This window comes from Pecten maximus, chromosome 5 (genome assembly GCF_902652985.1).
Source record: "Pecten maximus chromosome 5, xPecMax1.1, whole genome shotgun sequence".
Taxonomy (NCBI): Eukaryota; Metazoa; Mollusca; class Bivalvia; order Pectinida; family Pectinidae; genus Pecten; species Pecten maximus.
Window position 1 is genome coordinate 17506422 of NC_047019.1, and position 26500 is coordinate 17532921.

The following is a 26500-nucleotide window of genomic DNA, read 5'->3' on the forward strand; positions in this document are numbered from 1 at the left end:
TTAAGCTGTCGGGTTTCAATAGTACATCTGACATCAGCTGAAACAAAAATCACCAGAAATGCAAAGGATTGGTTTCCGGTTTTAGTGAGAACTTTTAATTTGTTGGTCACTGCAAGGCAATAGTGAAATGGAGTTATAGTTTCCATTTATAGAGGGTTCAACTCAGTCCCGATTACTCACAGCTGTTGTTCTTAACCAGCAATCCGTGAAGAATTGAAATCGTTTTTGGTGTAACAAGTAGAGAATTTCACAGCAAAACCAATGCTTAAAAAACATACCAAATAAAGTTTGATTTATAATCATCTCAAAGATGCATTGCTGACAATGTTTACAGAGCTTGTCACAAACCGGCATAAAAAATCACACACAATACAGAAATATATCTTAATGTAAACAAAGGGAAGGTAATTAGCTATAGCAGAATCCTAAAAATGTTTGTAAACTTTGTTTAATTTTTGCTTAATTGCAAAAAAAGTGATATCTTCTTGCTATGTTCAGAGTTCTTCGTATTGTCTAATAAGAGCATTTTTGAAGACTGAAATGCTTCCATATATGCCATAATTGTTTAAAATTATTTACAGTCGCCATTTGCATTTCAAAGTCAAAAGAGAATCAATGTCCATGCTTTTATAAAGTCCAATCTGGTCAAACAAACCCTGGCACTTTTAACCTCCCATAGACACTTGTGAGTATAACGGCATGGTTATTTTGTGAAATGTGTCTGTTCCACATGAGCTTTCTGTGTTCTCCTGAAACTTGCATTTGACACATGTTTTGCCAAAATTGACAGGTAGTTTAACAAATTAAATGTCAAAATCAAAACCAATGGATAGCCATGATACATATTAACAACTGGCCAAGTTACTTCTGTTTCATTGCACCAGAATAGTGATTTATAGGCTTGTAAAATATCACTGGATTTGCTATTTATATGAACCTCAGATGTCAGATGTAACATCATAAAATGATATGGGATGCTATTATTTTTATCAGTACATTTTGTATTTGAAAAATTATTCACTATCCATTTTTGAAATTCAATTAAAATTTGATGGAATGGGCTGCAGAGCTTTTTATATTGTTAAGATAAAGTCCATAATGGAATGGTTTCCAATCTAAAAATAGGAATTATGTAGAGCAAGTTGAAATTCAGTCCATATCCAGACAGATGGGTCAAAACTACAACGGAGACTTAAATTTCAGAATGATTGTATTAAATTTCAATGACAGACGTTGGTTTATCCATTTATACAGTCCCCATTGCCATGCCTGTTGCCAGATGAGGGTCCGTCTTATAGTTGTTTGGCGTCTATGTACTGAACTGCCGTCTGCTCCAATGTTTTGGTGGGATTTGATTGATGGGAAAACAGATGAGAAAATGATGTGTTGGTAGAATCTTGAGAGAATTTCTTCCCGAAGTAAATTTCCTGATGAATATGTATGGGTATAGCCACACACACACACTAGTACCAAGGAGTGTTACTTTTTGTCTCAAATGGAGGATTCAAGATGGCTGATGATGTAATGGTTTATAAACAGATAAACTAAAAAAATATCAATTTTAGTTTTGTCTTTGTTGAATAATTCAGACAAAGTAGCGAGAGCAACAAGCTTTTGTTTTTCTAAATGGGTAAAATATTGATGGATTTAAAATTGTTTTGTTTAGAAATTTAATTTTGTATGAAAGACTGGATAGTAGCTTTGCTACATTTTGTAATCCAGGATGGAATTTATATATATAAAAAATAGCTGTCCACTAATCATGGAAACTAAAGGTTTGTAGAGATGATTGGTATTGTGAATAAATGGTTGTAGTGATTGCCTCTGTAGTGATGGAGGGGGGGGGGGGGGGGGGGGGGTCTGTGAGGTAGATGGTTGTATAGTGATGGCCCCTGTGGGGGTGGTGGTGGGTCTGTGAGGTAGATGGTTGTATAGTGATGGCCCCTGTGGGGGTGGTGGTGGGTCTGTGAGGTAGATGGTTGTATAGTGATGGCCCCTGTGGAGGTGGTAGTGGGTCTGTGAGGTAGATGGTTGTATAGTGATGGCCCCTGTGGGGGTGGTAGTGGGTATGTGAGGATGATTGTGTTGTGAGTAGATGGTTGTAGTGATCGATGGCCCTGTTGGGGTGGTAGTGCGTCTGTGAGGATGATGGTTGTAATGGTGGCCCCTGTGGGGGTGGTGGTGGGTCTGTGAGGTAGATGGTTGTATAGTGATGGCCCATGTGGGGGTGGTAGTGGGTTTGTGAGGATGATTGTGTTGTGAGTAGATGGTTGTAGTGATCGATGGCCCTGTTGGGGTGGTAGTGGGTCTGTGAGGTAGATGGTTGTATAGTGATGGCCCCTGTGGGGGCAGTGGTGGGTCTGTGAGGTAGATGGTTGTATAGTGATGGCCCCTGTGGGGGTGGGGGTGGATCTGTGAGGTAGATGGTTGTATAGTGATGGCCCCTGTGGGGGTGATGGTGGGTCTGTGAGGTAGATGGTTGTATAGTGATGGCCCCTGTGGAGGTGGTAGTGGGTCTGTGAGGTAGATGGTTGTATAGTGATGGCCCCTGTGGGGGCGGTGGTGGGTCTGTGAGGTAGATGGTTGTATAGTGATGGCCCCTGTGGGGGTGGGGGTGGATCTGTGAGGTAGATGGTTGTATAGTGATGGCCCCTTTGGGGGTGGTGGTGGGTCTGTGAGGTAGATGGTTGTATAGTGATGGCCCCTGTGGGGGTGGTGGGTCTGTGAGGTAGATGGTTGTATAGTGATGGCCCCTGTGGGGGCGGTGGTGGGTCTGTGAGGTAGATGGTTGTATAGTGATGGCCCCTGTGGAGGTGGTAGTGGGTCTGTGAGGTAGATGGTTGTATAGTAATGGCCCATGTGGGGGTGGTAGTGGGTTTGTGAGGATGATTGTTTTGTGAGTAGATGGTTGTAGTGATGGCCCTGTGGGGGTGGTGGTGGGTCTGTGAGGATGATGGTTGTAATGGTGGCCCCTGTGGGGGTGGTGGTGGGTCTGTGAGGTAGATGGTTGTATAGTGATGGCCCCTGTGGGGGTGGTAGTGGGTCTGTGAGGTAGATGGTTGTAGTGATGGCCCCTGTGGGGGTGGTGGTGGGTCTGTGAGGTAGATGGTTGTATAGTGATGGCCCCTGTGGGGGTGGTAGTGGGTCTGTGAGGATGATGGTCATAACGGTGGCCCCTGTGGGGGTGGTGGTGGGTCTGTGAGAATGATGGTTGTAATGGTGGCCCCTGTGGGGGTGGTGGTGGGTCTGTGAGGTAGATGGTTGTATAGTGATGGCCCCTGTGGGGGTGGTAGTGGGTCTGTGAGGTAGATGGTTGTAGTGATGGCCCCTGTGGGGGTGGTAGTGGGTCTGTGAGGTAGATGGTTGTAGTGATGGCCCCTGTGGGGGTGGTAGTGGGTCTGTGAGGTAGATGGTTGTAGTGATGGCCCCTAGCTGTGAGGGTGGTAGTGGGTCTGTGAGGTAGATGGTTGTAGTGATGGCCCCTGTGGGGGTGGTAGTGGGTCTGTGAGGTAGATGGTTGTAGTGATGGCCCCTAGCTGTGAGGGTGGTAGTGGGTCTGTGAGGTAGATGGTTGTAGTGATGGCCCCTGTGAGGGTGGTAGTGGGTCTGTGAGGTAGATGGTTGTAGTGGTGGTCTCTGTTGGGGTGGTAGTGGGTTTGTGAGGATGATTGGTATTGTAGGGTCAAATAAATGACCTTGACCTACGGTCAAGGTCTAAGGGTTCAAACAGGCTAAACAATGATTTCTTGTTAGCCAAGAGACCCTCAGATCTTATTTTGAGTCAATGGTATGCTTGAATGAAGACTTACACAATTTACTTACATGCATAAACTTGGCTAGCCTTCTCTTATAATTTAATAAAGTGGTAGAAGCATTAATTAGTATCTACATAAAATGACCTAAATCAACTTCAAAGTTGCTCTAGTAGCAGGTGACTGATTCAGGCCCATTGGGCCTCTTGTTTGATATGTCAGTACCATGAACTGACAGTGCATCTATGTAAAACTCTATACTGTGATTCATCAGAGCATCAGTGAATCATACCACTGCTGTTAGAAATATTGTATATTATTTCCTTATACCTCTAACATATATATTAAGATCAATATGAAAATTGGAAATAGTAATTTTGTCATTATTCCTTACTAGTGGTGTAACAATTCAACGATGCATTGATGTAATGAAATAGCAGAGTGGTGCATCGATGCATCGTCTATCCTTGATTTGTATCGCGATACCTGGAAATTTGTAGTTATCTCCCTTGACCAATGTTAGCTTACGTGTTGTAGTAAACAACATGACTGATAAGGCCATTCTAGCGACTTATAAAGCTGCCTGTTGGAGTTCTTTCAAATCCAAATTATCTAAATTCAAGAACGCTTTGTGGGAAAGAGACAAAATGTATGTTTTTGTAACAAATGTAGACTCAAATGTTTCGTAAATACCACAAACACAATTAAACATGAATGGAATACCGGGTAGGCTATGTTTTATCTCCGGACGAATAATCTCCTAGTTCGTGATTAGTGTTAGACAATTCCAGTTATATGCTTCCATTAAAATCGACATATATGTAGGTAACACATTATCCTTACACAGTACAAAAACATAAAGGTAATCAGTTTCTCATATATCTTGATACGTATTGTATCATGACCCTTGTATGACGATATTCCTTACTGATCATGTGAGTGATTCAGGCCCTGAGGGCCTTTTTGTTTGGGGTAAAATGTAAAATTTAAGTAAATTTTGATAATAAGTGATTTTACAGTGTTGTATTTTGATATAAACTTGATTTTATTCATATAAATATATTGATATAAACTTGATTTTATTCATATAAATATATTGATATAAACTTGATTTTATTCATATAAATATACGCATCAACATCACACATGAAATCATTTTTCTGCATCGGAATCGTATTTAGAAAAACTTCAACATTGACACACATTTAAAGTGCTTCCATACAACACATTATCACTTTATTAATGAAGAGGGACTTTTTGTTTGATTGTCTCAGGAAAAAATGTAGAATTTTTTCTTAATTTTGCTCAAAGCTTACACTTTACTGACAAAGCAGGACAGGCGAGACATATAATCAGGCATAGGACGGGTGAGACATATAATTTCCCTTGTTTCCCTTGTTTCCTTAGTGATTTGAAATAGAATCCTGTCATGAATCAGTTGAGTATAATGTCCTTTTCTAAGTATAGAGCAATTTTATTTGAAGAATCAGATTTATACAACCCATGAAATATTAAAGTATGTATGTACTAAGTGGGGCCCTAATAGGATTGTTTCCTGTGTGTCTGCAAAAATAGAAATCGTTTCAAGAGGCAAACACTATAATTTTATCGAGCTTCATAGTAAACTCCTTTAATATCCTAGATAGATACTGGAACACTTGGACGTATACTCTGCTTCCTGGTGGATGTTAATGTTGACTTTGTGTTCTTAAAACAATGGCAGAAAATTGTGATCAGATCATGTATCTGAGATGTTTGGTAGGTATTTTGGTGGTCCAGGTACTCCACATGAGGTGAGAGGCTCGGATTATTTTTAGCCTACTATAGTATTGACAACATTGTTATTTTGAATATGAAGACAGATTATTGCATTATCTTAGATGTCTGGTGTAATATCCTTTGTTCTTGGAAACACAAGAGAAAATCCAGTAAGAAGAATTTTACTCAGTGCATGGTTATGATTAAGGACACCAAGTATTCTAGTGTCTCAGCATCCTACCTGATATTTTTTTTTTCCTTTGGAGAAGTTGAAATATAGTGTTTGGTACACTGGTATGTATTTTTGGTCTAAGTTTCTTAGTAGAATTCTGTTAACAATGTACTGTAAGTAGTGCCACAGTTTTATTCACCAACTTTATAACATAAAAAAAAACTATTATGCAATATTTAAATGATGTTTAAGGAGTTTGATAAAGATGAGAAACTTAAATAGTTTTGGCAATAAACACACATATGATACGATTTACACAGGGCTATGCTGAAGCTCTTTAGACTAGGAAGATGATACGTATAGCATTCAAAATGAATTGTCCAAACTATCGTACATTTGTAAGTCACAACTGAAGTTGATGGAAGTATTCATAGTTTCAAACTTATGATACCTGTAAATTCTAATTATTCAGTAGATAGGTAATATTTAAAACTGAACCATAAATGTTCTTCCTTTACTTGCCAATAGAACACATGTTTTACATGTAAATACTGACTTCCTGATTTTACCTGTATCCCATTGTGCTGATGTCACAGTTGACTGACTATCTGTAGAATTACACCTGTGTTTTGTGTAGTCGAGAGTCAAGGTCACAATGTGAGGCTAGTGTGTTACGACTCCCAGTGTACTAAAGCATTGAGGTGTTGAGAGTAAACATGTAGGAAGCGGGGTGTTTCCCTCTGTACCAGGTATATCAGTGCCTTTCTCACTAACATCTATGTAATAATAAGGAACTTTCTATCTGTATATATAGCTGATAACAGGATGTCTACCTTATGCTGAATGTGTAAGCTGTAATGCGGAAGGGCCAGGGGTTTCCCTTGGTACAAATTTAGAAAATTGACATATTTTGTAATGGATGTGTGGTCATTATGATTGAGCTGAGGTAAGACTAGGTAAGACTTAGGTATTAATTATCAAAAGGGCAAGCTCCAGCCCTTTGTGACAATGTATTTTGTATAGTAATGAGGTTAGGTGTGTGTATTCCCTGTGGACTGTAAACAAACTCTCCCATTGAAATATCATGCACTCTCTTGTATAAGGAAGAGACGTATTACTGTCCTTTTCTCTATGGTTAGTGAAACTGAAATGTACACAGTGTCATTTTCCTTTTTACAGGACCCACCAGGACAACGCTGGAGTGCTAGTAGCAGCCCTGGGTCTCAGCGCCGGTCAGATGCCTCCCTGGACAGTGTAGCCTCTTCAGTCTTAGAGGAATCAGCCAAGTAAGTCTTTATACGGATTACTGTGGGAATCTCCTGATCATTAATCAGATTTCTGAGGAGGGGGAATCAGAGTTAATGAAGTATTGTCATTCAGATCATGTATATACTTACAATTAGCTTAGTATGGATGGTCATTGTCTAATCTAATTAAGGTCTACCGTATCTTCATATGGATTATCTTAAACCTAGATTATCTCAGTTTTAATAATCTTAAGTCTTGATTATCCTATGATCATTCAATCCTCCTGTCCTGACACATCTTATCCGGGCTCTATATCCTACACTACTTGTCACTGGAACTTCATATTTGGGTCATGGATTCATCTAGTTGAGACATTCTTATGATGTATATTAGATTTGTCTGGGGTCTATTTGTCCTGCACTTCTAGTTCCTGGATCTTAATAATCATATGATGGGTATCTATACATGTAGTTGAGGTAATCTTTGCTAGTATGGGTTTAATCATCATCAGATTATCTGTAATTATTGTCTGGATAAATACTTCAGATAATAACATTTTTCCATTATAAAGCATGAATGGATGTGTACAAAAAGTTTAACCTTTGTATAAAACACAAATATTTATCTATACAGTCTGTGTATGAAATACAAATCTGTATCTACAGTCTGTATGTATGGTAAAAAGCTTATCTTTAGTCTCTGTATGAAATACATGCTGTATCTACAGTCTGTGTATGAAATACAGGCTGTATCTATACGGTCTGTGTATGAAATACAGGCTGTATCTACAATCTGTATGTATGGTAAAAAGCTTATCTTTAGTCTCTGTATGAAATACATGCTGTATCTACAGTCTGTGTATGAAATACAGGCTGTATCTATAGTGTGTATGAAATACAGGCTGTATCTACAATCTGTGTACAAAATACAGGCTGTATCTACAGTCTGTGTATGAATTACAAAGCTGTATCTACAATCTGTGTACAAAATACAGGCTGTATCTACAATCTGTGTATGAAATACAGGCTGTATCTACAGTCTGTATGAAATACAGGATTATCAACAGTTTGTGTATGAATTACAAAGCTGTATCTATGGTCTGTATGAAATACAGGCTGTATCTACAGTCTGTATGAAATACAGGATTATCAACAGTTTGTGTATGAAATACAGGCTGTATCTACAGTCTGTATGAAATACAGGCTGTATCTACAGTCTGTGTATGAAATACAGGCTGTATCTACAGTATGTGTATGAAATACAGGCTGTATCTACGGTCTGTATGAAATACAGGCTGTATCTACGGTCTGTGTATGAAATACAGGCTGTATCTACAGTGTGTGTATGAAATATGTACAGACTGTATCTATTGTCTGTATGAAATACAGACTGTATCTACGGTCTGTATGAAATACAGGCTGTATCTACAGTCTTTCTATGAAACACAAAGTTGTATCTACAGACTGTGTATAAAAATACAAAGCTATATGTACAGTCTGTGTGACAAATTTGACATAAGCTGGTCATTCAACATAAATACTTACAGATAATGACAGTCTGGAGTACAGGGAAGTATATATACTTTCTGGTTGTTAAGGTTTTTTACTTTCCATCCATATGCCTGCAATTGGAAAATTGATTTAACTAGGAAGTTCAATGTTATCTATATGAAAGTGATGATGTGTAAGTGATAACATGCCCTCAGTGATGTAAACAGATAACTTGTTTAACTCACACAAAAGTACCTATGTGCAGAAGTTAATAAACAAATGTCACTGATACAATTTAATTTATATTTATATATTTTATTGTTAGTGACTTTGAGTATACACGTCCCACACCCACAGAATGAAAAGTTGAAAATATATGTTTACATGTATGCTTACCAACTTTATAGAATTCTCATCGGGGAGAAAAGTGTGAGTGACATTTTTGACTAGACTACACATTTCGTGCATGACACATTAAGCAAACAAAACCTAAGGAGAAATAATTCACTATAGGAAAATAACTTCCCTGCCTCTACACTTCTCTCCCTCAACACTTCCCTCCCTAACTTAAAAAAGGTCTTATTACCAGCTTGGACAATGATGTTTTATATTCAAGTTTAGAAAGTAAATTATGTAAAGCAGCACGTAACAAAGCAAACATATTTATTCAAAATTTTATTTTTTCAATCATTTCTGAAAATTATTTATCCTAACTCAAACATTAGGCTATTTACATAATCCATGTCTAGCTCCCTCTGTGCTATAAAAATTGGTACAAAATGCTTTCTTCACTCGCCTCAACAAAGGTAAAGGGAGTTCTTACGTGAGAGGGGGGGGGGGATTTACGCTTATTACACCGAGTCATTTTCATAGCGAAAATTTTCCCCGCGTGTATTATTTTGATATTGATTTTCATAATTTCGAACTACAAAGGAAGGTGGGTCGATCACAAAAATGATCCCAACACGTATAGTTTACATACCGAAATTGCAAACCCCCCCCCCCCCGGAAAAGAACCATGTTTTATAGTATAAAGAGTGAAATGTTATTACCGGTAGTCCCCTGCCGGTGAAGCTGGGGGTCTATATGTGTCTTCCCCTCCTTCTGTCCATCCATTCACTCAGTTTTCTGCACATTTCTCAGCCATGCTTCAATTAAGGTATGTTGGTGAAAGTTGGTATGACTTCATTATAAGTCTGGCTGTTAATACAAATCAGTATGACTAGCTACAGATCAAGTTTGAGTTTCAGGGTTTTTGAGTCAAGGTCAAGGTCACTTTCTATTTTTAACGTGGGCAGGTATGGCACATGTATTGCTTTTGGAATACCCAGCATGCTTGTTAAACTGGCCAATTGATAATGTTTAGGACTTCTGTTTAATACTAGCTACCATATATTGCCCATATATTCCATAATTCTTTAACCGTATAAATCTGCCGATGTTAAAATTGTAATAAACAGGTAACTGAAAAAGTTTCCAAACTTTTTTTTTCTATTTCAAGACATAGTGTATTGAAAACAACATTTCTACTTCTGGGTTAATGGAATAGGAACATTTTCCTGTTTAGCAAAATATATTTATATAATATCTGGCAAGTATTGATTTAGTACATATTTCATTGTAAGGGAGCTTGTGTTAACAGGTTCTATTGAATACTGATCAGTTTGGTTAGCTGTAGATACACCTCGTCCCAGATAAAGGTGATAGACACGAGACTGCTACATACTTCCTCATCATGGTCCCGTTATCACTGATCAGGGACGCCAGTATCACCTGGTACTAAAACATATACAGCAGTTAGAAAGAGAAATCAAGCCAGTCATACCAGGTTGTGTCATGTAGCGATATAGACTGATTGTCAACAGTAACCAGAGATCGTGGAAAGATGTTCTTCAGCAGCGTATCTGTAAAAATTGGGAACACATACTTCAGTTGAAATCGGAAAATTTGGGAACATGTACTTCAGTTTAAATCTGTGATATTTGGGAACATGTACTTCAGTTGAAATCTGTAAATTTTGGAACATGTACTTCAGTTGAAATCTGTTAAATATGAGAACATGCACTTTAGTTGGAATCTGTGAAATTTTTGGAACATGTACTTCAGTTGAAAACTGTGAAATCTGGGAACATATATGTACTTCAGAAATCTGCAGTGTATCCATTTGAATTTGGGAACAAATACTTCAGCAGTGTTTCTCTGGAATGACTGGATCTTTGATTAGATCTTAAAATTTCGCTAAAACAAGGGACAAAATGCCTAAAAATCATTGGTAAAATTTTAATTTACTGCAAACAAACTTCATTGAGTCAATCATTCTTTATCTAATTCAAGCTGATGTTAGAAATGTTACCATTGATTAATACAAAGTAGAGTTTGTTATAAAATATTCATTTAATGGAAACAGACAATTTCATGGATATTTACCAATAAATAAAGTATAATGCTCCTAATTGCTACAAATTTTGTCTCAGTTATACTTGTTATATAGCCAGAAAGTGCTTGTTAACATTTGTTGCTCAGGTCACAAATCTAGGTTATGGAATTTAAATCTCAAATTATTTGATTTCAAATATACTTTCAAAGTTAGATCATATGAATTGATGTTTTTCAGTTACAAGGTGGTGATAGTGAGTGGGGTCCCCCAGAGGATCCCGTTGGAGAAGACCCCCTCTATGGAGGTGTGTATCCTAAGGCTCAGTACATTGTCATCCTTATAACCTGAGTTTTACTGACCTCTCTGTTAATAAGCTTTACTACAAAGACATGTAATGATATCATTGTAACAGTGTACTTCTTAATCACTATTGGAGGAGTTTTATAGGTTTTCACTCCATCCATTAGTTAATTTGTCAGCCATTAGACTCTTTCTTAAAATATTTCATTTACAATCGCCAAAATTTGATGTGAGTATATACCTCTTAAATGCAAGGTTGATATATTTCCCTTAATGTTTATGCAACTCATTTTCAGTTTGGGGTGGGGGGGAGGGAGAGTTTCAAACAAAAGGACGTCTTACCCGGTCAGATGCTTCAATATATCTGGGAGTTAAGGCCCTTTGTTTATTGTGTATCACTTTGTCAAGGGTATTTATCATATAGCATCAACTACAACTGCCTAATGCTCAATACATACCGTACCTCTTAATGAGGCCGAGTATGATATACTGATATAAAGATCTCTTAATACCTACAGTACAGAGTTATTGCCCTTTGTTCACTCTCTATTGGAGTTTGTTTGAACATTGTGTTTCTTTTACTGAAATACCTTCTATTTTCCAGTCAAGTGGGAGTGTTATATTACGGCCAAAAAAGACAAAGAAAGTTGGTAAGTACAAATAAAGTTTGTTTTGAAAATAAGATAAAACATCTTAATAGTATAATGTTGGATATTTTTAAACAGGCATATAACAAAAGTATTGTTGAGTGTATTCATAAATATGCTTGTGTTAATGGTTTGTAGTTTCAAAGTAAACATGAAGCTATTTTATTATTCTGATTGACCTTATATAATCTGTAACCTTTGGTTTGACCTTTTGTAACCTTTGACCTCTTGAATGATCTATGTAGATATGTAATATCTTGATGGACCTGTTACCTGTGACCTGTTTCAGACCGGCGTGTGTCATGTAGGGACCTTGGAGAGGGTGACTGCCAGGGTTGGCTTTGGAAAGGCAAGAATCGTGGGGATGGACCACTGTCTCGACATTGGCTTAAGCGTTGGTGTGTCCTCAAACATCAGAATATGTTCTTCTTCAAAGATAAGGAGGTACGCCAATATGTTTTGGAGTTTTTTTATGTTGACTTGATTTTTACTTTAAAATCGGACAAAACTTTATCAACCACAGACACAGAAAAAGTAACCAGCTACGATGTTCTTAGTGTTTTCTACTTTTTGAATTATGGTCCATTTAAAACAATTTTGATACCTTTTATTCCAAATCATTAACTGTAGCTAACAGTATTGTTGTTATTATCAGACCCACTAGGAACTAGACCTGGTTCAATCTTGTACACTATACCACTTGTCATGAGGCATGAGTTCACCTAGGTGTAGCAGTATATATGTTATGTATCTAAAATAGGTCACTCTAATCTACATTTTGACATTTGACCTACATCTGGTGTGAGACTGTAATTTGTCACATTGACTATGCTGTAGGACATGAAAGCAGAAGGAGTCATACATTTGCCAGCATTTCAAGTATCCCCAGCATCCAAGGACGAGGTTAAGACAAAAAAATTGTAAGTCAGCTTACTTTTTGATTTCAATTATCAGGTCTCCTTCCTAGATAGATCTTGTGAGGCATGGTCCAATGTATACTTACAATTCAATATGTTTTACTTACATCTCTGCTATGCTGTGTACAAAAAGTAGGTCACTGTGATTGTTTGACCTACTTCAGTCATATACTCTCACCTGGAATTTAGTATGCATGTACAACAAAAACTAAGACAGGTATAATCTAGTTTGGAGAACATAGCAACCCCTCCTTTTCGGGACTATTGATTGTCATGCAATAAGTTTGACTTGTTGGAGTTCTTACTTTAATTAACTCTTAACTCCTAAGATTTTTTCAAAAGAACTAAAAAACTTCAGAATATAATCTTTTCAAATTTTATAACAAAAATAATATTTTTTTTTGCATTTAATGATGTGTCCATGGCAACTAAATTTCTATGTATATATGGTGTTAAGGCATTAAAATACAATAAACAATCATAACTTTGAATGTTATGTCATAGAATCAAGTCTACAAAATAAGAATTGTGTAGTTGTGATGATATATGTGTATGATGGTATCATCTTGTTTATACATCTGCTATCTGACAGTACTGGGTAAGTACAGGACCTGATGTACAACACTGTTTGGTTTCCATTCCTGATCACTTCACAGCCTCATCACCTTGATATGCTGTATGTGACAAACAGATTTTTAGTGTCAGGTTGCGTACAGTCTGATGTAAAGTCCTTTAAAAAGCCTTGAATTTACTCATTTGGCATTGAAAAATCTTAAATCTTTGCATGTGGGCTTGAAAAGTCCTTAAATTTTGCTATGTGGCATTAAAAAAAAACCTTTTTGAATTTATTCATTCAGCCTTGAAAAGTTTTGAATTCTGGCATGTTCACATGTGTTTCAAAAGTCCTTGAAAATGTGATTCAATGTATTTCATATGTATTGGGGAAATGTCCTTTCAAAATTGAAAAAAAAAGACTTTTTGTTAAAATCATGGGTGCATATATATAAGTTCAAAGGTGACAGATCAAAGGTGACAGATCAAAGGCGATTGTAAGCATTCTTTGTCTCAAACGTCTGTGTAAGGCCTCGTAAAAATGAGCAATTCAGTTCTGAAATCACGCATGAAATGTATGAAGCATTAGGCATTGCAAACATTGTTAAATTATATATGTAATATAAAATTGAATTGGATTGACCAGATCTGTATGCTCCATGTTATAAGGACATTTTCTAATGGTTTAAAAAAACACACACATTGTAAATGAATTAATAGAAACTTGAGCACATGCCGTCTGTTATGAATAACTTCAATGCTGAGACGAAAATTACAATGTAGATGAACCTATTGTGTAGTTTGGTCCAATGCATACCTACAAATTCTGATCCGTTTCCATGTTTACCTACAAATTCTGATCCTTCTGTGTTAAATACTTTCATTACCAAATTTCTATTTTATGACAAAAAAGTAGAAAGAGACTTTATCAGATAGGAATATTGATTAGGTAGAAAGAGACTGTATAAGATAAAGAATATTGATTAGGTAGAAAGAGACTGTATAAGATAAAGAATATTGATTAGGTAGAAAGAGACTGTATAAGATAAAGAATATTGATTAGGTAGAAAGATACTCTATCAGATATTAAGAATATTGATTAGGTAGAAAGATACTCTATAAGATAAAGAATATTGATTAGGTAGAAAGAGACTATAAGATAAAGAATATTGATTAGGTAGAAAGAGACTATAAGATAAAGAATATTGATTAGGTAGAACGAGACTGTATAAGATAAAGAATATTGTTTAGGTAGAAAGAGACTGTATAAGATAAAGAATATTGATTAGGTAGAAAGATACTATAAGATAAAGAATATTGATTAGGTAGAAAGATACTCTATAAGATAAAGAATATTGATTAGGTAGAAAGAGACTGTATAAGATAAAGAATATTGATTAGGTAGAACGAGACTATAAGATAAAAAATATTGATTAGGTAGAAAGAGACTTTATCAGATAGGAATATTGATTAGGTAGAAAGAGACTATAAGATAAAGAATATTGATTATGCATTGAATTCAGTAACTTCTTTATTCTTTAGAAAAAAATATTTTCTCTAGGAATTGAAATCCAGCATATCTTGTTTATCAGGCTTTGAACAAACCATCAATATTTTTTAATTATTTTAATCTTGTTCTATGGGGGAAAGGTTTTTTAAGGCTAAATTTGAAAGAGGCAGACTGTGGAATTCTTATATTCATTTTTATTCAGTCATGAACTTTTATTGGAACATCATGATCAGTATCAGTTAATTGTGCATGTATATAAAAATCAATGTTAGCACATCAAGGTGAGAAGATGGTTTATCAAAATATAAATTTCTTAATTGTTTTGTTAATTTTTGTTTGCATGAGAAGTTTTATATATGCATGTTTACAGATTTTGTATATTTGATATTAGTTTCTTTGGTCCTTGTATTTTCAGGAGAAATACAACTCAGTGTATGTAATGTGTCATGTTCATAAAATCATCGTTTGCAAAAAATGTCACATTCTAAACTACCATAGTTACTTCCCTTTGTCTCACACATCAGTTTTCAGATTTTACAGCAATAAGTTAGACAGCCTTATGGAGGCCAAGAATGATGACAGAGATTATCTTTGTGTTATCAGGTCTGGTTTTGACCAAATCATTCAATTCTGTTCTGATAATGATTCGTCTCTCACTGTTCATATTCAATTGACTTTTTATTGAGAATCTTGAATTTGGTTCACCTGCTGTTCGTGTAACGTGACCACATAGGGAAAACTGTAAACTTTATTTATTTTACGACAATTGCGAAACAAGTTATATCAACTTATATTAATCACACTTGTTGGCCCGTGTGTAAGCACTGTCTTACTGTGGCAGGAAACCAGGGGACCCGGGAAAACCCACCTGGTCAGGCAGGTGACTCCATACCTTTTCACATCAGATCGGAAAATGAAACCCTCCAGGCTGCCTAGGTGAAAGGCAAGTGTGTTACCACTGTGCCACGTACCCGACCACCCTATTGGGTGTTGTGTTGGGAGTCTCTGGCAGCATTTTTGAGCACAGTAGCACTATGAAGTTGGTATCAGTTTCACGCTATGACAAAACATGAACATTCATCTCATGCATCTGTAACTCAGGGGTGGCCATCCTTAAATATCGGTTGATAGGACATTATACAATACTAAACCAAACCAAACCCTTCACCAAAAAGACTTTTGACATATAACATTGTGTAACCTATTTGATAGTATAGTAACAATGATGCTGTGTATATATATGGACACTGTATGTATTTTTTCACTGTATACTGTGTTGTAGCACGTTTTTCACTGTCGCCATTTATGTCCTCAACAAGTCACAATAGATTTGGTACATAAAGACAAATCTGATGTTTATATTTTATCCTGACTGGGCATACGTACTGTATGTATATACATACGTATTTATATAATAAAGACATAGTTAAGGTCCTCATTATATTATGGTTTGTTAACATCTGTATATTAGTCAGTATCTGCGGTCTAATTACATGGTATCCAATGTAGAGAAAATCCCGAATTACATGTAGCATTAACAGATAAATCTAAATAAATAATATAAAAAACAAGTTATATTGACATGCAGTGCCAGGATATTAACAGGCATTCTATAACTTGCGCATCATTGATTTGGTTAACAAACTTAGAGCAAATTCAGCTACATTTCTGTATAAAAACTACAATGATTATATTGAATTATCAATAACGTCATTTTTGTAAATGAAATCAATTGTACAGCGAATGTTCACAGCACAAACATTAGACAATATATGTCAGACCAATATTGTATTTTATCATCAAAATTTGCCCAGAAAGCAATTTTTTATGGCGGCTAATGGGTTTGGTTTCTGATTTGATATCAGCCAGACTAGGATTCATGTTGAGGAGTACTTGTGTTACAAACGTGTTGGCTGTCAATACCGTTAAGGGTGCGGATGAAGATAAACGATCCCTGTAACGTTTGATATGGCCGTGTTAAATGTGTTTGGTGCCTAGGATGGTCACTAATTTCTCTAACTGGCCATTCTGGCTATTTGTTAGGAGGAAATGTTGTTATATCTGTAGAGAACAATACAGAATTAACCGAGACTGTCAACACTATACCATTAGTGATTATGATATATAGACATATTAAACTGTGGTTGTTGGTCTAATGTAAAGTTACTGGACATTTATCAAATCTGAGGTCTGTCTGATGCTGAGGCTGATATGATTATACTGTACAATTTATCTTCACATTTTTGTCAATGATTTCATTTTTATCTTTGGTCTTGTTTTTATCTGTGAATAGAACAATAGATCTGGTGTTTGTTGGGTGTACAGAACATTACTTGTGTTTCTATATGGGGATGGGTTTTATTGTTCAGACAAAACTGAGCTGAATAACATCATTGCTGATAATTCAAATGAAATTCATTGGCTATTAGTTTGAATGATATTCATTGTCTAATTGGTTTAATGATAATTGAGATGAAATTCATTGTGTAATGGTTCAAATGAAATTCATTGTGTAATGGTTAAAATGAAATTCATTGTCTGTTATTTAAAATGAAATTCATTTTGTAATGGTTAAAATGAAATTCATTGATAATTCAAATTAAATTCTTTGTATGATTGTTTAGATGAAATTCATTATCTGATGGTTCAAATGAAATTCATTGTCACATAGTTAATATGAAATTCATTTATTTGAAAAGTCTCTGAAAATATCATAATACCTCGTTACCAGTTTTGTCTTACAGAACATAGACAGTTAGTCTGTATAATAGTAGAGTCAGAGACTTTGATAGATTAACAGTAGAAGTAGATACAAATTAACTTCTAATACCAGTAATATAACAGTTCTATGTCCATGTAGTTATATTACAACTTGTGCTAATTAATTAAATCAGCCTTTCTATTTTCAATCATTTTTCCTATCATGTTATCTAGTACTGATAATACCAATTATCTCTGTTATTTGTTTTACCATACTAACTGGTACTGATAATACTAATTATCTCTGTTATTTGTTTTACCATACTAACTGGTACTGATAATACCAATTATCTCTGTTATTTGTTTTACCATAACTGGTACTGATAATACCAATTATCTCTATTTGTTTTACCATACTAACTGGTACTGATAATACTAATTATCTCTGGTATTTCGTTTTCAGTGCATTCAAAGTCCACAATGCTGGGACAACCTTCATTTTTGCCTCGGAGAGGATTGAGGACATGTCCAAGTACGTAATACATATAAGGTTGTGTGTACATACAAATGAGGTGCAGACTTTGTGATTGCTAATTAGGTTCAAGGTCTTGTGTTTTATGATAATGAGATGCAGGTTTTCGATATTGATATGAATTAGACATATATGTTTAATGTGTAATCATTAGTGAAATTGGTTAATGAAAGTATTTTAAAGGTTTAAAAGTTTCTCTCTAAATCCTGGTATGCTAAGCAAACTATAACACGGAAAATTTGTTAAAAGTTCAGTTTTGTGTGAAATTGTTTTACCAACATATTTTGTTTGTATTTTGTTTATGATCCATGTTTGTAAGTTGGAGGATGAACATAGTTACTGGAATGTAGATTTGACCTCAGCTGTCTATAATCAGTTCTGTGTTAATGTGAGATATGTTACAGATGGATGGTTAAGTTTGGACTGGCTTCAATCGGATTCAAACCAACACCCCAAGGTAAATACACCACAGAAGACAAAGGTTTTCATCATTTCATAATTTTGAAAGTTAGGTGTTGATCAGCAATAAGATGGGGAAAAAAATTAAAATATTGATAAGTAGTTTTCTTTTTGTTCGTTCTTGCAAGATACTTTGTATGAAGAAAAAGTTATGTATTTATACAATATACAATGATTAATATCTTTTGGTAAGTTCATTGTAAAGCAATGTTTGTGATGAACTTATAAGCTAGGAGGCCATTTCACGATTTAATAGTTTCAATTTTAAGCAAGGGGAGGTAACCCTATATACAATTGAATATTTTTTAAATCTTATAACCTATTAAATGTCATGTCCTCTGATGAAATAAAGTATTGAATGTTGTCAAAGTTCACCATATCTAAGGAATGATTCAGCTGAAACCAATAGTATAATACTGGTACCGGGGGGTATACGTCTAGCTTCATGTTGATATTCCTGGTGTTGTATTTAGATAATCTATGAGAGTATGTCGTTAAACAATAGTCTAAGGTAATGATACACAACATTACACAGACATATTTTTCTGTCCCTAATTTACAACATATCTAACAGGTTTTGTGCTGGATATTTCATAAATGACATCAATCCTGTTCAGATAAAATATGGTCCCTCTGTATATTTTTGTTGGCGTTAATGAAAAAAGTGGGGTCCGATTACTTCAACCCAAACTCTGTCTTACAATAACAACATGGTTTCTTATTACAGTGAATAGAGATCACGATCCAAGCTTCAGTGAGAGTGATGAAGAGCCAGACGATGGATCTTCGACTAGTAAGAACAGCTCTGAATCCCTAACAAGTCTACCCACCTCCCCATGTGACCAAACGTCCCTGGATTCTGTACCTAACTCCCCAGATAACGTGTGTTCCACTAACACTACCATCCAGGAGTACCCTGAACCACTGTCTAACTGTAAGTCCAGTGAATTCAGATGCTACATCGCCGACAGAGAATACATTGCAATTTGTTACAAATATTCTTGAAATGAGACCTGTATTATTGAAATTGATATCCTGTTAACACCAGCAAATAAGAAATACAATATTTAAGTCTTAAAATGATTGCTTAGAAGACCAAAAGTTACACAACAAACATAAAGTCAGATGGAATTTCTTTAGGTGTAATTCAATTCTTTATTTTTTTGGTTCAAATTTAAAGATGATAAAAGAGGAGATTAGGCCTTGTGGTGGTGGTGAGGGGAGGGGGAGGGTTAGCATATAAAATATACAACTTTTGGTGTTGTATAGAATTATACAGCAGCCTGTTGTTGTTTTCAGTCGATCTTAAATACTCTTTGTCGGAGATGTAGAACCTATAAACCTACATCAGAGGGAGGGTATTAGTGTTGATAGACACTAAGTGAGACGTTTTACTAACTATGGCTGATTGGTGATACTTACTATTATATATTATTATGACCATTCCAAGAAAGTCAAGAATTTTATATAAAAATCATAGTTCATACTCTGTAGTATTGACCATTTACCAAGGTAGTATTGCCCTTTTTTCTCAGATTTTTTTGTAGTATTAACCATTTGCCAGGGTAGTATTGCCCATTTTTCTCTGATTTTTCTGTAGTATTAACCATTTACCAGGGTAGTATTGCCCATTTTTCTCTGATTTTTCTGTAGTATTAACCATTTACCAGGGTAGTATTGCCCATTTTTCTCTGATTTTTTGGTAGTATTAACCATATACCAGGGTAGTATTGGCCATTTTTCTCTGAGTTTTCTGTTACTAACTGTGTAGTGACATCTACCTAGTACCTTCATTGGATTGAATTTCTGTAATACTTCCTACAGATCTTTAACATTACTTATCAGAGTTCCTGTTTTATCCTTTTGCACTGTATTTAATTAACATATATTAACTGTTAATATATTTATGTATCTATGAATAGGTTGTTAGACTCGTTTCATTTGACCTGAAATTTTGTTACTAGTTCTTTATAGACCTATATAAACAGTGAATACTCTAGTCTTCTGTACAGGTTTGGTATTTGTTGTATAAAACATGGAGATTTTTGTTATTGTTCATTGAAGATATTTACTCTTTAAAGGCTGTTTCTCCAACCGAAAGTTTTCCGTTCTGCGTGATAAAAAATTGATTATAAACAAGATCTAAGATCTAGTAAAAAAAATCGATTTCCCTACCTTATTTTTCTGGCATGTTAGTGGGAAAAAAATGTATTATTGGAAATTTTCAAGTCAGTTTTGGTGGATCTCCACTTTGTGTAGGTACAGCCAGTATGCAGGAGAGTACAGAGGACCTGGGCATTCTAATGAGGCAAATACAGAGACAAGATCTGACTCTCGATGGAACTGACCGAGGAAAACAGAGGAAGACCTTACTCAGCATTGGCGGGGATGATTTTCCCAGTCGAGACACAATCAAGAAAGTCAAGCAGCTTCACTCACTGGAGCGAACCGTCCGCGTAAGTTCATAAAGATTCAGTTTCTATCTTCTTTAGTATTTGTACATTGAAAATGTAAGTGTTACATACATTTTTCTTAATTAATGAAACTATGTTAAAAGTTCTTGTTCACTTGTCAACATTTGGTTTGAATATGTGTTTTCTATCTAACCTGTTTTAATCTTAGACTCTTCCTTTTCTGTAAATTTCCAGGCAAAAGAGAAGGAGCTCGCTGAGATAGAGAAATTATTATCACTGCCATCAAAGTGTGGACTGAAGTCATTCCAGGAGGCGTACATGAAGACCTCACCCACAGAACCACAAAGTAACATTTCTAGTGATTCAGACTCCGAGGTGTCATCCTATATCTGAGTGACCAAATGACACTGGTGATAGGAGTTGGACGGATTTAGCTGTGTATCATGAACCTCATCCTAGCTAACAGTGACATACTGGATTATAGATCATGGAATCAATAATAATAAATGTTAACCATGGAATTACCTGGTATAGATCACCAGTGTTCTAGGATATCCTGTGTAATGGTTTTAATGTGTTGTGATGTGGGGTAATGTCCTATTTACATAAGTAGGAATCATGTGGAACTGGATTCCATTATACACAAGTGATCAGATTCTACAAGTGAATTCCTTTGGCATTACCCTAATTCGGGTTTATTGAAGTTTTGTAAAGCCTACAAATATTTCCCTCTGTGAGGTTTTGAATAACTTCAAGATCTTTTTTGTACCAATCGTACAAACAGTCATACTAAGAATGGCGGGAGCTCCTCAGCATCACTGACATAACTTTGCTGTTTTTATAACAAAGAAACAACAGCTTGACAACTGGTTCATTAAAAAGTGGTTCTATGGTGATATTGATAATGTGATATATTTGAATGTGATATTAGGATTGTTTCCTTGGTAACCATGCAGGATGAAGCACTGAAGCTTGTTTCTAGCATCTAGTTGATATTCTGTGCAATGTATACATAGCTGGTTACACTAACGGGCTATCTAAAGACACCTAGAAACTTTCCTGTTCAGTGTTTATTTGTTTGTGATATTTGTAAAAATGGAAACGAATCCGGACCCACTGGTGTTACATGTATCAGGTTTTGTCCTCATCAAAATTATCTTTATCGGGTCGGGTTCATGTCACAGCTGCAGGGAAGGTTAATATTATCAAATTAGATTTTCATGAGTCTTTACTTCAATTCAGGGCAGTAAGAATATTGAATGTAGTCTTAACTGAGAACTGAGCATTGAGTGTCAGCTTACTAAATGGGCATCAAGTGTTTACTTACTATGACCTGAGCATTGAGTGTGGACTAAACTTAGAACTGAGCGTTGAGTGTTGACTCAAATGAGAAATGAGCATTGAGTGTTGACTCAAATGAGAAATGAGGCATTGAGTGTCTGCTTAATGAGAATGTAACTCGGAAAGAGAAATATTCCTTATGATATCCTGTGTAATATTGTAACAACCAAAGACCACAGCATTAGATGTTTCCCCTGTAACCTGTAGTACTAATGCCTGTATACTTATGCTTTACTATATAAGGACATACAAATCCATACATTCCCATGATTCCATATGGTACCATTGTGATGTTGTCATTGATATTAATTTACATTTTCTTTAAGTACTTAGCATCTTTTAATCTTGCTTTAAGAGTTTGATAAACTTAATGAGCATCTCAGCGATTTATTTGAGAGTTACCATAAACGGCCATTGTCAAAATCATATCACTGGTTTGTCTGAGGGTTAACATAAATAGCCATTGTCATAATCATCTCAGCGATTTGTCTGAGGGTTAACATAAACGGCCATTGTCATAATCATCTCAGCTATTTGTCTGAGGGTTAACATAAACGGCCATTGTCATAATCATCTCAGCTATTTGTCTGAGGGTTAACATAAACGGCCATTGTCATAATCATCTCAGCGATTTGTCTGAGGGTTAACATAAACCGCCATTGTCATGATCATCTCAGCGATTTGTCTGAGGGTTAACATAAACGGCCATTGTCATGATCATCTCAGCGATTTGTCTGAGGGTTAACATAACAGTTATTGTCATAATCATCTCAGTGATTTGTCTGAGGGTTAACATAAACGGCCATTGTCATGATCATCTCAGCGATTTGTCTGAGGGTTAACATAAACGGCCATTGTCATAATCATCTCAGCGATTTGTCTGAGGGTTAACATAAACGGCCATTGTCATAATCATCTCAGCGATTTGTCTGAGGGTTAACATAAACGGCCATTGTCATAATCATCTCAGCAATTTGTCTGAGGGTTAACATAAACGGCCATTGTCATAATCATCTCAGCGATTTATTTGAGAGTTACCATAAACGGTCATTGTCAAAATCATATCACTGGTTTGTCTGAGGGTTAACATAAATGGCCATTGTCATAATCATCTCAGCGATTTGTCTGAGGGTTAACATAAATGGCCATTGTCATGAGCAGCTCAGCGATTTGTCTGAGCTGGGTTAACATAAACGGCCATTGTCATGATCATCTCAGCGATTTGTCTGAGGGTTAACATAAACGGCCATTGTCATAATCATCTCAGCGATTTGTCTGAGGGTTAACATAAACGGTCATTGTCAAAATCATATCACTGGTTTGTCTGAGGGTTAACATAAATGGCCATTGTCATAATCATCTCAGCGATTTGTCTGAGGGTTAACATAAATGGCCATTGTCATAATCATCTCAGCGATTTGTCTGAGGGTTAACATAAACGGCCATTGTCATGATCATCTCAGCGATTTATTTGAGAGTTACCATAAACGGTCATTGTCAAAATCATATCACTGGTTTGTCTGAGGGTTAACATAAATGGCCATTGTCATGAGCAGCTCAGCGATTTGTCTGAGGGTTAACATAAACGGCCATTGTCATAATCATCTCAGCGATTTGTCTGAGGGTTAACGTAAACGGCCATTGTCATGATAATGTCACTGGTTTACATGTATCTGCTAACTTAGCAGACAGATAATTATAATTGGTGTGTGTATATTTGTGTCTGATAAGCATAGCTTACCTTAGCTATCAATTTAGTGAATTACTTCATGCATATCTATTGTTTATCAGCTTGCAATTGTTATTGTTCTCATTTGGACATAACATATTCACTCCATTGTTACCATATTGTTTAATGGTGAATTTTGAAGAGTATATCTGATGCATTGTGGTGACTTGAATTTCCGAATTGAATTAACAGCTTAATTTCCGTATTACATATAAATCACAAGTACAATATAAATATGACACTTGCAAAATTATGTTTTTGTAGTAAATTTTCACTGGCCATGACATTAAAATTTGATCCATTGAGAGAGATGAATATTATTCTGGATGAAAAGTTTTGATTTTGAGGTAATTCGACTGGTGATAAGCTGTTACAGTGTAGAAGTGTAGGATCGTAAGTTTATTAGTGATTCGACTGTTTACACCACAGAAGTAAAGACACTTTATTACTTGTATTGACATGGTGTAACATTGTGTGTCGAGTCACTGATTGTTATCTCTCTCTCTCCCCTCCGCACCCCCCCCCCCCCCCCCCCCCCTCCCAAATGTTAATTCAATTTGCTACATTCATATCACATGTTGAAAGTATATTATGTTAATGGGTACTTAATATAGATGAAATCATTGTTATTTTACTAAACTCACATTACCAAAGGTTTGTGTTCATGTGTTCATGCAGCCACAAGTTGTTAAAGGGTGGACGAGGGGACAGTATTTCTGGTAAAACAATTAAACACATTTAGTCTGTAACTTAGGTCAGCTTAGTAGCCAATCAACTCCTTGTATGGAAGGGTGCTAAGAATTTATTTAAAAGTAAATTTAATGTATTGAAAATAAACAATATTTAATCGTGAAGATTTTGATACCTTCCTGTTCTCTGTCCAAAATACATTGTTTACTTTTTCTGTCAGGGATTATTTATATACATGTACAACAACACAGAGAAGGTCGCAAAGTATACCTAGTATATACTTTTCACTGAAGTTAATATTTCATTCATATAAGTAAGTTAAATACCTGTAACCATTGTAAGCTAGCTATAGGCTTCATTTCAGAAAGGGAGATAACTTGTACAGTTTTTACAGACACAGATAATGTTCACTATTTATTATTGAAAATTTTTAATTAAATCCTGACTTATATCATATATCCCAATTTCTCTGATTTGCTTCAAATGGAAATAAATATTTTGTTATGTTGGCCTTCTGGTCTATCATTGTATACATGATATTGTATACAACACTTTTCATATACAATTAATATATACTTATACATATAAACTTCCTTTGAATAGAAAATGTACTTCTTGTTTACATTTCATTCAGATTGTAGATCTTGTAATGTCATAATACTGCAATGCTGAGGCTATTATGTGTGTGCTATATATAAGCTATAATACATTACGGACCCATGGTTACAAGTCATATCTGTGTGCCCTCTGTGGCCAACCCCTTGACTACCCATAGTTACAAGTCATATCTGTGAGCTGTCTGTGGACAACCCCTTGACTACCCATGGTTACAAGTCGTATCTGTGTGCCCTCCGTGGCCAACCCCTTGACTACCCATGGTTACAAGTCATATCTGTGTGCCCTCTGTGGCCAACCCCTTGACTATATATACCCATGGTTACAAGTCATATCTCTGAGCCCTCCGTGGCCAACCCCTTGACTACCCATGGTTACAAGTCATATCTGTGTGCCCTCTGTGGCCAACCCCTTCACTACCCATGGTTACAAGTCATATCTGTGAGCCCTCCGTGGCCAACCCCTTCACTACCCATGGTTACAAGTCATATCTGTGAGCCCTCCTTGGCCAACCCCTTCACTACCCATGGTTACAAGTCATATCTGTGTGCCCTCTGTGGCCAACCCCTTGACTACCCATGGTTACATCTGTGAGCCCTCCGTGGCCAACCCCTTGACTACCCATGGTTACAAGTCATATCTGTGTGCCCTCTGTGGCCAACCCCTTGACTACCCATGGTTACAAGTCACATCTGTGAGCCCTCCGTGGCCAACCCCTTGACTACCCATAGTTACAAGTCACATCTGTGAGCCCTCCGTGGCCAACCCCTTGACTACCCATGGTTACAAGTCATTTCTGTGAGCCCTCCGTGGCCAACCCCTTGACTACCCATGGTTACAAGTCATATCTGTGTGCCCTCCATGGCCAACCCCTTCACTACCCATTGTTACGAGTCTGCGGCTATATCTATGTTATTTTGTGATGCATTATGTGATCATATTAAAATGTTGATTTGAAAACATCAGTATTGGATTTTTTTTTCTCTTATCCATGAAGGGAACTGATTATGGTGCAGCGTCTGTCTGTCTGTCATCAAGGTTTTCCTTTCAAAGAGGGCTACATGTACCAAATTTCTTAATGAAGGGACATTAATTTCTGATCCAATGATATAAATCAATATTAAATGTTAGATGAATTAAATCCATCAAAGTCAGATATCCATACCCTCTTAGTTGTAGAACAGGTAAGTGATGCAGGCCTATTTGGCCTCTTGCTGTTGATAATGAGTACTTGTTTGGAATGAAACTACATCTTGATCATTAACTTTGTAAGTACAAATGGAACACAAAATGGTTG

At 36.1% G+C, this 26500-nt stretch overlaps 1 protein-coding gene across 3 annotated transcripts in view; it reads left to right on the forward strand.

Annotated features, from left to right (window-relative positions):
* The window catches only part of LOC117327358 (CNK3/IPCEF1 fusion protein-like), a 73152-nt gene extending 46984 nt beyond the window's left edge, over positions 1 to 26168 (forward strand). Inside the window, exons 12-22 of one of the 3 annotated variants that reach the window (XM_033884298.1) lie at positions 6862 to 6968; positions 11035 to 11101; positions 11702 to 11747; positions 12034 to 12188; positions 12582 to 12664; positions 13254 to 13259; positions 17887 to 17955; positions 18360 to 18412; positions 19142 to 19207; positions 20674 to 20870; positions 21063 to 26168. In XM_033884298.1, the coding sequence (XP_033740189.1) occupies positions 6862 to 6968; positions 11035 to 11101; positions 11702 to 11747; positions 12034 to 12188; positions 12582 to 12664; positions 13254 to 13259; positions 17887 to 17955; positions 18360 to 18412; positions 19142 to 19207; positions 20674 to 20870; positions 21063 to 21221 (1008 nt within the window). In that variant the 3' untranslated portion in view covers positions 21222 to 26168. Of the gene's footprint in view, positions 1 to 6861; positions 6969 to 11034; positions 11102 to 11701; positions 11748 to 12033; positions 12189 to 12581; positions 12665 to 13253; positions 13260 to 17886; positions 17956 to 18359; positions 18413 to 19141; positions 19349 to 20673; positions 20871 to 21062 lie in introns of all 3 variants that reach the window. The other 2 variants (XM_033884296.1, XM_033884297.1) reach the window with 2 other exon arrangements.
* Positions 26169 to 26500: the final 332 nt, after the last annotated feature.